This window comes from Heliangelus exortis, chromosome 4 (genome assembly GCF_036169615.1).
Source record: "Heliangelus exortis chromosome 4, bHelExo1.hap1, whole genome shotgun sequence".
NCBI lineage: Eukaryota > Metazoa > Chordata > Aves > Apodiformes > Trochilidae > Heliangelus > Heliangelus exortis.
The window spans coordinates 1,230,252-1,241,150 of record NC_092425.1 but is presented as its reverse complement, the minus strand read 5'-3'; the positions used below and the strand labels follow the sequence as shown (position 1 = coordinate 1,241,150).

General features: G+C 45.9%; 1 protein-coding gene across 1 annotated transcript; it reads right to left on the bottom strand.

Moving 5' to 3' along the window:
* Positions 1–224: 224 nt before the first annotated feature.
* LOC139796301 (uncharacterized) lies at positions 225–7,240 on the bottom strand. The gene is made up of 5 exons (XM_071744250.1): positions 6,726–7,240; positions 6,535–6,648; positions 6,280–6,392; positions 5,336–5,492; positions 225–479 (listed from the first exon to the last, which is right to left on the bottom strand). The coding sequence occupies exons 1-5, from the start codon at positions 6,768–6,770 to the stop codon at positions 225–227; spliced, it is 684 nt and encodes a 227-aa protein (XP_071600351.1). The 5' UTR covers positions 6,771–7,240.
* Between the last annotated feature and the right edge of the window lie 3,659 nt (positions 7,241–10,899).

Here is a 10,899-nt window from a genome sequence, read left to right as displayed (position 1 = left end):
TTCTCTCTTTCTCTTTCTCTCCTTTCTCTCTTTCTCTTTCTCTCCTTTCTCACTTTCTCTTTCTCTCCTTTCTCACTTTCTCTTTCTCTCTTTCTCTCCTTTCTCACTTTCTCTTTCTCTCTTTCTCTCTCTCCTTCTCTCTTCTCGCTTTCTGTCTTCTTTCTCCCAGAGTCTTCTTTTCTTCTCTGTTTCTTTTTCTTTGCTTCCTTTGCAAAAAAAAATTTCTATTTTTCATCATTTGCATAAAATAATATTTTATTGTTTCTGCTGTTGTGTTTGTGAGAGGTCAGCAGGGTGGCAGCAGCAGCAGGATCAGGATCAGGAGCTGAGGTGTCCTGTGGTGCCTCCCATGGTCCCAGCAGCTGCCCCGTGCTGGGCTCCAGAGCCGGGTCCGGTTCCCGCTTTGGGTCTCGGGGCAGGAGGCGGCGGCTGCTGCTGCTGCTGCTCGGGTCCCTCTGCAGCTCCTGGCTCAGTGCCTCCTGCTCCAGGCACAGAGCAGCAGAGAACCTGCCCTGCCCAGCAGAGGCTCTGCTGCCACAGCACAGCTCTGGGCTGCAGCAGCTGCCAGCAGGCACCAGGGCTCAGTGCTGCAGGGAAGGCTCACGGGCTCTGCTCTGTGTCACACAACACACTCAGCTGCTCTCATTGCTGTGATGCTCTTTATTGTGTGTGACACCAACACTCATTACTGCACGTGTACACTAATTAGTGGATAGTCATTATGTATAGCAACTGTCTATAGCTGTGCTCAATTGTTACTAATTAAACTGACATTAATATTCATGATTAATAAAGTGATTACAAACCAAATAAAGTAATTTAACAAGTCATACAGCAAGTGTTTCATTTCAATATTCAATTAATATTAATAGGTGCCAGGTTGTGTTATTTAATGACATTTCTTGCTCTGAGACCCTAAGTGCTACAGACACAGCTACACAGGTAGAGGAGAGGTGAAGGGAAAGAGGAGAGGAAAAAAGCAAAAGGGAAAAGAGAAAAAACAGAAAAAAAGCAAAGGGAAAGAAAAAAAGAGAAAAAAAGGCAAAGGGAAAGAAAAGAGAAAAAAAAGGCAATGGGAAAGAAAAAAAGAGAAAAAAAGGCAAAGGAAAAGAATAGAGAAAAAAAAGGCAATGGGAAAGAAAAAAGAAAACAGGTAAAGGGAAAGAAAAAAGAAAAAAGGTAAAGGGAAAAGAGAAAAAAGTCAAAGGGAAAGAAAAAAGAAAAAAGTCAAAGGGAAAGAAAAAAGAAAAAAGTCAAAGGGAAAGAAAAAAGAAAAAAGTCAAAGGGAAAGAAAAAGAAAAAAGTCAAAGGGAAAAGAAAAAAGAAAGAAAAGTCAAAGGGAAAGAAAAAAGTCAAAGGAAAAAAAAAGAAAAAAGGCAAAGGGAAAGAAAAAAGAGAAAAAAAGGCAAAGGGAAAGAAAAAAGAAAAAAAGGCAAGAAAAAAGAGAAAAAAAGGCAAAGGGAAAGAAAAAAGAGAAAAAAAGGCAAAGGGAAAGAAAAAAGAGAAAAAAAGGCAAAGGGAAAGAAAAGAGAAAAAAAAGGCAATGGGAAAGAAAAAAGAAAACAGGCAAAGGGAAAGAAAAAGAAAAAAGGTAAAGGGAAAAGAGAAAAAAGGCAAAGGGAAAAGAGAAAAAAAGGCAAAGGGAAAAGAGAAAAAAAGGCAAAGGGAAAAGAGAAAAAGCAAAGGGAAAAGAGAAAAAAAGCAAAGGGAAAAGAGAAAAAAAAGCAAAGGGAAAAGAGAAAAAAGCAAAGGGAAAAGAAAAAAGGCAAAGAAAAAGAGAAAAAAGGGCAAAGGGAAAAAGAAGAAAAAAGGCAAAGGGAAAAGAGAAAAGGCAAAGGGAAAAGAGAAAAGGCAAAGGGAAAAGAGAAAAAAGCAAAGGGAAAAGAGAAAAAAAGGCAAAGGGAAAAGAGAAAAAAAGGCAAAGGGAAAAGAGAAAAAAAGGCAAAGGGAAAAGAGAAAAAAAGGCAAAGGGAAAAGAGAAAAAAAGGCAAAGGGAAAAGAAAAAAGCAAAGGGAAAAGAGAAAAAAAGCAAAGGGAAAAGAGAAAAAAAGCAAAGGGAAAAGAGAAAAAAGCAAAGGGAAAAGAAAAAAGCAAAGGGAAAAGAGAAAAAAAGCAAAGGGAAAAGAGAAAAAAGCAAAGGGAAAAGAAAAAAGGCAAAGGGAAAGAAAAAAGAGAAAAAAGGGCAAAGGGAAAAAGAAGAAAAAAGGCAAAGAGAAAAGGCAAAGGGAAAAGAGAAAAAAGCAAAGGGAAAAGAGAAAAAAAGCAAAGGGAAAAGAGAAAAAAAGCAAAGGGAAAAGAGAAAAAAAGCAAAGGGAAAAGAGAAAAAAAGCAAAGGGAAAAGAGAAAAAAAGCAAAGGGAAAAGAGAAAAAAAGCAAAGGGAAAAGAAAAAAAGGCAAAGGGAAAAGAAAAAAAAAAGCAAAGGGAAAAGAGAAAAAAAGGCAAAGGGAAAAGAGAAAAAAAGCAAAGGGAAAAGAGAAAAAAAGGCAAAGGGAAAAGAGAAAAAAAGCAAAGGGAAAAGAGAAAAAAGCAAAAGGGAAAAGAAAAAAGGCAAAGGGAAAGAAAAAAGAGAAAAAAGGGCAAAGGGAAAAAGAAGAAAAAAGGCAAAGGGAAAAGAGAAAAGGCAAAGGGAAAAGAGAAAAAAAGGCAAAGGAAAAGAGAAAAAAAGCAAAGGGAAAAGAAAAAAAGCAAAGGGAAAAGAAAAAAGGCAAAGGGAAAGAAAAAAGAGAAAAAAGGGCAAAGGGAAAAAGAAGAAAAAAGGCAAAGAGAAAAGGCAAAGGGAAAAGAGAAAAAAAGCAAAGGGAAAAGAGAAAAAAAGCAAAGGGAAAAGAGAAAAAAAGCAAAGGGAAAAGAGAAAAAAAGCAAAGGGAAAAGAGAAAAAAAGCAAAGGGAAAAGAGAAAAAAAGCAAAGGGAAAAGAGAAAAAAGGCAAAGGGAAAAGAGAAAAAAGGCAAAGGGAAAAGAGAAAAAAAGCAAAGGGAAAAGAGAAAAAAAGCAAAGGGAAAAGAGAAAAAAAGCAAAGGGAAAAGAGAAAAAAAGCAAAGGGAAAAGAGAAAAAAGCAAAGGGAAAAGAGAAAAAAAGCAAAGGGAAAAGAGAAAAAAAGCAAAGGGAAAAGAGAAAAAAAGGCAAAGGGAAAAGAGAAAAAAAGGCAAAGGGAAAAGAGAAAAAAAGCAAAGGGAAAAGAGAAAAAAGCAAAAGGGAAAAGAAAAAAGGCAAAGGGAAAGAAAAAAGAGAAAAAAGGGCAAAGGGAAAGAAAAAAGAAAAAAGGGAAAGAAAAAAGAGAAAAAAGGGCAAAGGGAAAGAAAAAAGAGAAAAAAGGGCAAAGGGAAAGAAAAAAGAAAAAAGGGCAAAGGGAAAGAAAAAAGAGAAAAAAGGGCAAAGGGAAAGAAAAAAGAGAAAAAAGGGCAAAGGGAAAGAAAAAAGAAAAAAAGGCAAAGGGAAAGAAAAAAGAAAAAAGGGCAAAGGGAAAGAAAAAAGAGAAAAAAAGGCAAAGGGAAAGAAAAGAGAAAAAAATGCAAAGGGAAAGAAAAGAGAAAAAAGGCAAAGGGAAAGAAAAAAAAGAAAAAAAGGCAAAGGGAAAGAAAAGAGAAAAAAAAGGCAATGGGAAAGAAAAAAGAAAACAGGCAAAGGGAAAGAAAAAAGAAAAAAGGTAAAGGGAAAAGAGAAAAAAAGGCAAAGGGAAAAGAGAAAAAAAAGCAAAGGGAAAAGAGAAAAAAAGCAAAGGGAAAAGAGAAAAAAAGCAAAGGGAAAAGAGAAAAAAGCAAAGGGAAAAGAGAAAAAAGCAAAGGGAAAAGAGAAAAAAGGCAAAGGGAAAGAAAAAAGAGAAAAAAGGGCAAAGGGAAAGAAAAAGAGAAAAAAGGCAAAGGGAAAAAGAAAAAAGGCAAAGGGAAAAAGAAAAAAGGCAAAGGGAAAAAGAAAAAAGGCAAAGGGAAAAAGAAAAAAGGCAAAGGGAAAAAGAAAAAAGGCAAAGGGAAAAAGAAAAAAGGCAAAGGGAAAAAGAAAAAAGGCAAAGGGAAAAGAGGAAAAAAGGCAAAGGGAAAAGAGAAAAAGGGCAAAGGGAAAAGAGAAAAAAATGGCAAAGGGAAAGAAAAAAGAGAAAAAAGGCAGAGGGAAAAAGAAGAAAAAAGGCAAAGGGAAAAGAGAAAAAAGGCAAAGGGAAAAGAGAAAAAAGGCAAAGGGAAAAGAGAAAAAAGGCAAAGGGAAAAGAGAAAAAAGGCAAAGGGAAAAGAGAAAAAAGGCAAAGGGAAAAGAGAAAAAAGGCAAAGGGAAAAGAGAAAAAAGGCAAAGGGAAAGCGAGAAAAGCAGAGAAAGAAAAGCAGAGAAAGAAAAGCAGAGAAAGAAAAGCAGAGAAAGAAAAGCAGAGAAAGAAAAGCAGAGAAAGAAAAGCAGAGAAAGAAAAGCAGAGAAAGAAAAGCAGAGAAAGAAAAGCAGAGAAAGAAAAGCAGAGAAAGAAAAGCAGAGAAAGAAAAGCAGAGAAAGAAAAGCAGAGAAAGAAAAGCAGAGAAAGAAAAGCAGAGAAAGAAAAGCAGAGAAAGAAAAGCAGAGAAAGAAAAGCAGAGAAAGAAAAGCAGAGAAAGAAAAGCAGAGAAAGAAAAGCAGAGAAAGAAAAGCAGAGAAAGAAAAGCAGAGAAAGAAAAGCAGAGAAAGAAAAGCAGAGAAAGAAAAGCAGAGAAAGAAAAGCAGAGAAAGAAAAGCAGAGAAAGAAAAGCAGAGAAAGAAAAGCAGAGAAAGAAAAGCAGAGAAAGAAAAGCAGAGAAAGAAAAGCAGAGAAAGAAAAGCAGAGAAAGAAAAGCAGAGAAAGAAAAGCAGAGAAAGAAAAGCAGAGAAAGAAAAGCAGAGAAAGAAAAGCAGAGAAAGCAAAGCAAAGCAGAGAAAGCAAAGCAAAGCAGAGAAAGCAAAGCAAAGCAGAGAAAGCAAAGCAAAGCAGAGAAAGCAAAGCAAAGCAGAGAAAGCAAAGCAAAGCAGAGAAAGAAAAGCAAAGCAAAGCAGAGAAAGAAAAGCAAAGCAGAGAAAGAAAAGCAAAGCAGAGAAAGAAAAGCAAAGCAGAGAAAGAAAAGCAAAGCAGAGAAAAGAAAAGCAGGAAAGAAAAGAAAAAAGCGGAAGAAAAGAGGCAGGAAAGCAGAGAAAAAAGAGGCAGGAAAGCAGAGAAAAAAGAGGCAGGAAAGCAGAGAAAAAAGAGGCAGGAAAGCAGAGAAAAAAGAGGCAGGAAAGCAGAGAAAAAAGAGGCAGGAAAGCAGAGAAAAAGGAGGCAGGAAAGCAGAGAAAAAGGAGGCAGGGTGAGGAGAGGTGTGTGAGGCAGCAGAGGTGTGTGGGGTGTGAGCCAGGAGCTGAACTGACCTGCCCAGAGGGGATCAGGGCTGAAGGGCTTGGGTGCTCCTCCTCCTGCAGATGCCCCAGGGAGTCCAAGTGGGGTGGGAGCTGTGGGTGCAGGCAGGGAGCAGCTGCTGCTTCAGGGGGTTCTGCTCTGCCATCAAGTGCTTGGGGACAGGGACACCTGAAAGGCAGGGAGAGGAGACCTGGAGTTACCTGTGGGACAGGGACCAGAGCAGCCCTGGGGAGGGGATGGGTCCCCTTTTGTCACACAGCAGGGGGAAGGGGAAAGGGCCAGGCAAAAAAGGAAAGGGCCAGGCAAAAAAGGAAAGGGCCAGGCAAAAAAGGAAAGGGCCAGGCAAAAAAGGAAAGGGCCAGGCAAAAAAGGAAAGGGCCAGGCAAAAAAGGAAAGGGCCAGGCAAAAAAAGGGCCAGGCAAAAAAAGGGCCAGGCAAAAAAAGGGCCAGGCAAAAAAAGGGCCAGGCAAAAAAAGGGCCAGGCAAAAAAAGGGCCAGGCAAAAAAAGGGCCAGGCAAAAAAAGGGCCAGGCAAAAAAAGGGCCAGGCAAAAAAAGGGCCAGGCAAAAAAAGGGCCAGGCAAAAAAAGGGCCAGGCAAAAAAAGGGCCAGGCAAAAAAAGGGCCAGGCAAAAAAAGGGCCAGGCAAAAAAAGGGCCAGGCAAAAAAAGGGCCAGGCAAAAAAAGGGCCACGCAAAAAAAGGGCCACGCAAAAAAAGGGCCACGCAAAAAAAGGGCCACGCAAAAAAAGGGCCACGCAAAAAAAGGGCCACGCAAAAAAAGGGCCACGCAAAAAAAGGGCCACGCAAAAAAAGGGCCACGCAAAAAAAGGGCCACGCAAAAAAAGGGCCACGCAAAAAAAGGGAGAGGTCAGTCCGTGGGCGTGCGGAGCAGCTGCCGCCTCACAGGCAAAGCGCTGAGCACGCTGCCGGTACCCAGCACAACACAAACCACGCACCCCCCGCACCATCCCCTCCCCACCGACCATCCCGCGCTGCTGCTCCGCTCCCTTCTCTCGCGGCTCCTCCGGCTCCGTGTGGGTCCCGCACCTGGCGCCGCAGCCACCTGGGACTCGGACAGGGAAACAAAGAGCAGAGAAACACCTGAGCAAAACTCCGAGCCCCGCACCCTGCAGGGGACGGGGGGGGACGGGGACACAGCCCGCGGGCAGCTCCCGGAGGGTTTTGGGGGGCAGCGGGAGGGTTTTCCCCACCTGCAATGGCCGCGGCTCCGCTCGGAGGTGCGGGGGGGATCCTCCCGCAGGACGCGGACGCTCGGGGCTCAACGCCCCGCTCCCCGGGGAAGCTCCGCCGGGTCCCGGGAAGAGCTGCGGGAGGAAAGGAGAGAAAAGCGCCGTGAGGAGCAGTGCGGGCAGCGAGGGGAGGGGGGGGGAAGGGTACGTACCGTGTAGTCGGGAAGGCCCGCACCGCGCCCGCGCTCGTCAGCCATTGAATCAGCAATTGAATCAGTGAATCAATAAATCAGTGAAATCAGTGGTGAATCCGTGGCAGCAGCATCCAGCGTCGCAGCATCCAGGGGGGCGGCGGCAGCACTTACCTGTGCCCAGCACTTACCTGTGTCGCAGCACTTACCTGTGTCGCAGCGGCACGTGCGTGGGGGCAATGGTGCAAACATATAAGGACAGACAAGGGGAACACACGGGGAGACGGACCCCCCTCCCAAAAATTTTGGGAAGGGGGGTCTGCAGACAGAGACAGGTGCCAGAGCCCAGCCCCGGACCGGGCCGGGAGCCAGCACCACACCAAGGGACACACAGAGTCGGCGGCGCGCGCCCGCGACCGGACGCTAGATCCACCCGCAGGGATAAGGGACCCGGCGGCCAATCAGAGCCGGGGGGCGGGGCCAGGAACGCCGAGGCCACGCCCCCTTTCCCCCGGGCCGGGCCGGGCCGAACCGAACCGAACCGAAGGTCTCTGTGGGGGAGGGGAAAGGGTCCGTAGCCCGGCAATGGGGAGCACGGGAGCTCCTCCAAGGCTCAGCCCATCCCCAGGGCTCAGCGCTGGCGGAAACCCCGCACGGGATGCGGGGCTGGGAGAGCCCGCGGAGAGCTCAGGAACAGGGGTCTGGTGACCCCCCGGGAAGGGAAAAGGGAAACGGGAGGCAGCAGGGACAGGGGGGGCAACAGGGACAGGGGGGCAACAGGGACAGGGGGGGCAACAGGGACAGGGGAGGCAGCAGGGACAGGGGAGGCAACAGGGACAGGGGGGCAACAGGGACAGGGGAGGCAACAGGGACAGGGGGGGCAACAGGGACAGGGGGGGCAACAGGGACAGGGGGGCAACAGGGACAGGGGAGGCAGCAAGGAAAGGGAATCCCTTTCCTATAAGGGAAATGGATGTGCTAAGCTGGTAACCATAGCAACCCTGAGATAAGCAACAGAATGCGTTGCTGACTTATCTGAAGGCTGAAGAAATGGTCATGCCTAGAGAAGAAGAGGTGAAAAGTTTACCCAGAGAAAGAATTTTACTTCATCTTAATCCCTTCTCACGCCCCTCACCCGGTTCCGAAGGTGCCCGGAACCCAAGGATGCCCATCAGGGCAGAGCCCTGTAGGTCCGTGTGGTACCAGTGTGAGGCATTGTAACTCCTGGGGACACGGTGCTGGGAACTGAGGGGCTGCCTCGGCTCCCGCAGAAAGGGATGGGTTTCCCCCAGAGCTCTCACCAGGGCTCCTCAGCACCCCCAGGGGCTGGGACTGGCGAGCAAAGCTCTAACAGAGCAGTTCTGGAGTTCTGAGTTGGCAGCTCCTGCTCCTGGGTATGCTCCCCTGTCTGGAAGGCTGCCTGGAATCAGCAGAATGAATTACGTTCTTCCACAGGAACAGGACTCTGATTTTAAGGCAAGCAGCTCAAGAGCAAATACTAATTACAAAAATCAGTATACTCTGCACTGAGTGAGAGTGGGCAATCAGTACAGGGGCAAAGGGAAGACAAAGGGGGAAAGGGACCCTTTACCCTGCTCCAGAGAAGTAAAATGTGTAACACCATAGGAAGCCCTATACTGCAGCAGTCATGTCTTTAGATCCTGATCCAGGTGGCTCAGGTCCTCCTGGATGCAAGGACCACAGTGGGACTTGAAGAGTGAAGAAGAGGTGGGTGAGAGGCATGACATGGATTCCCTGCCCATTTCCAGGTCCTGCAGAGGCTTGGGATTGTCTTTTCCAAAGCTTTTCCAAAGTAGGAAACAGTGTGTAAAGGAATTACTTGATTCCCTTTAAGCAGCAATGAAAGGCAGTGTGAAGGGTCTAGCTAACAGTCCCCAGCAAGGCTGTGCAGCAGAAACCACCACGAAAACTGCTATGACTTCCCGTAGGTTAATTAACTGTAAGTTAGTTTGTTACAGCTTCTCCTATAAAGTCACCAAAATAATAACAGATACCTCACGCAACGCGCAACGTTGTGTCTTTCCCTTTTGCTGAGGAAAATGCGTAGAATTGCTCACCGTGTTTCCCTCTGAAATAGCCTTTTGAAAGAGCTATGTGTTCCGGAAAGAGCTGCATTTGGATCTGGGGCACGTTTAGACACTGCCCCACCCGTCAGAAGATAAAACTTAGGAGAAATGTGAGCGGTTTCCATCGCCTTTACCGCCCGGTGCCCCGGTGGTGCCCTCTGCTGTGCAGCAGCGGGAACTGTCAGCAGCAGAACTTAGGAGCTGCTCGGGTGTTTGGTTTGTCACGGCCTCTAACTCGGGTTTCAGCTCCTGGGAGCTAAAGAGTGGTTCGGAGTCTTTCGCTGGAAATGATGAACACCGAGCTGGATCTAACCGAGAATCTAGAACTGTCCTACAAACCAGCAGCAGTGAAAGCAGGACTATAGGCAGTGAGGAATCTCAGGGTGTAAGGGGAGGGAGGAGGCTTTCCCTTGTGCTTGTCTCTGTACAGTGTGACAACTTTTACCCAGCATTTGAAACAAAGTGACTTTTAGTCCCTTCTTCTTTGTGTTTGACCGTTTTCCCTCACTAGCAAAGAGCAGAGATACTACAGAGGTGAAAGGGATACAGTTCTAGCTCAGCTGACAGCCTGCTCGGTACCATCTCCCTTCCAAGCTCTTACCTTCCCCACCTGGGATGTGCACATGGGAACTGCAGGACAGCCAGTCCCACTCCTGTGCCTGGAAAGGTGATGGAGCTCTGCAAAGGCACACAGGACATGAGGAGGTGTCTGGGGGCAACCAGCACAGCTTCACCAAGGGCAGGTTTGCCTGACACACTTGGTGGCTGTTTATGGTGAGGTGAAAATGCAGGAAAAGGGGAGAGGAACTGATGCCATCTACCTGGACTTGTGCAAAATGTCCACACTGTCCCACAAGACATGCTGGTGTCTTCAGCTGGAGAGATACTGATTCTGTGGATACTGGGTGGATAAGGAATTAGCCACCAATAACACGAGCCAGCAGTGTGCCCTGGCAGCCAGGAGAGCCAACCAAGCCCTGGCGTGCACCAAGACAGCATTGCTAGCTGGTTGAGGGAGGTGATCATCAGCTCTCAGGCACATGGTGTGATCCTGGAGGTGCCCTACACAGGGACAGGAGTTGGACCTGGTGATCCTGATGGGTCCCTTCCAACTCAGCAGTCTGTGATTCTATGTATTCCAAAGAATGGGATTTTCAATGAGAGGCACACAGCTGACAGATCAGAGTTTGCACTAACCACTCCTCCTCCACAGTGGAGATGGGGACAGTATTGAAATTACTTTTCTGCACCAATAATTTGAATTCCTGTTGCAGAAAATCAATTTGTCTCTCTGAGCTGAAAAGAATCCTATGTGTATTTCTGGATCCCAGCTGGACTAGCAACAGAGGGAGCAGCATTCCTAGCTGAAGAAATAGAATACAAAGCCCTTCCAAAAGAAAACTATATATTCATCAGATCCCAGTGGCAAACAACTCCCTATGCTGCTAAACACAATACAAGCAAAATTTGGAAGAAGAAGAAATTATAAGTAAGTAGTGAGCAGAAATAAGTTACAAACCCCATATTCAGGCAATACAGGACCGTGCAGTGCTGTGACTGGAGAGTGGATTAAAGAGCAGAAGTAGTGTGTGAGTTTCCTGACCTTGGAGGAACACCACTCATCACACATCTCCCTTTGGACACTGAGCCAGTGATCCCAACTCTTTGGGTGCCACCAGCCAGCCAGTTCATTACCCAATGAGTGATCCATCCATCCATCAAATCCACATCATTCCAGTTTAGAGACCAGAATGTGGTCTATCTTTACAGCAATGTAGGTTTCTGGGGTATTTTATGCAGCAAAGCAGAGCTTCATATTAGGGCAGGTGTGCCAGCTTTGTGCTATGCTCGTGGTCATCCTGTTTTGGTGCTTCTGGGCTGGATGACACAGGCAAAAGGAACAAGACCTGAATGAAATGAGTCACTGGTTTCTTTGGGGAAGAGAGCTAACAGAGGGGTATGCTCAGGGGCTGTGCCAAGATCAGTGGGACTTAGTGCCTTTCTTCATTTTCTAAGAGAAACTGTGGCACAGGGACAGAAGGGTTAAAAGCATGCTGAAGCAATGTAATGAGGAGACCAAACAAACACCAAAGAGTCATTGTGATTAT

Bases quoted from the DNA above. Each gene is read 5' to 3' on its own strand.
- LOC139796301 (XM_071744250.1), bottom strand. From the start codon at position 6,770: ATGGCTGACGAGCGCGGGCGCGGTGCGGGCCTTCCCGACTACACG. The intron at 6,393-6,534 runs GTGGGGAAAACC...TCCCTGTCCGAG, and splicing joins CGGAGCCGCGGCCATTGCAG to TCCCAGGTGGCTGCGGCGCC. The intron at 5,493-6,279 runs GTGCGTGGTTTG...CCTGCCTTTCAG, and splicing joins GGGAGGGGATGGTGCGGGGG to GTGTCCCTGTCCCCAAGCAC.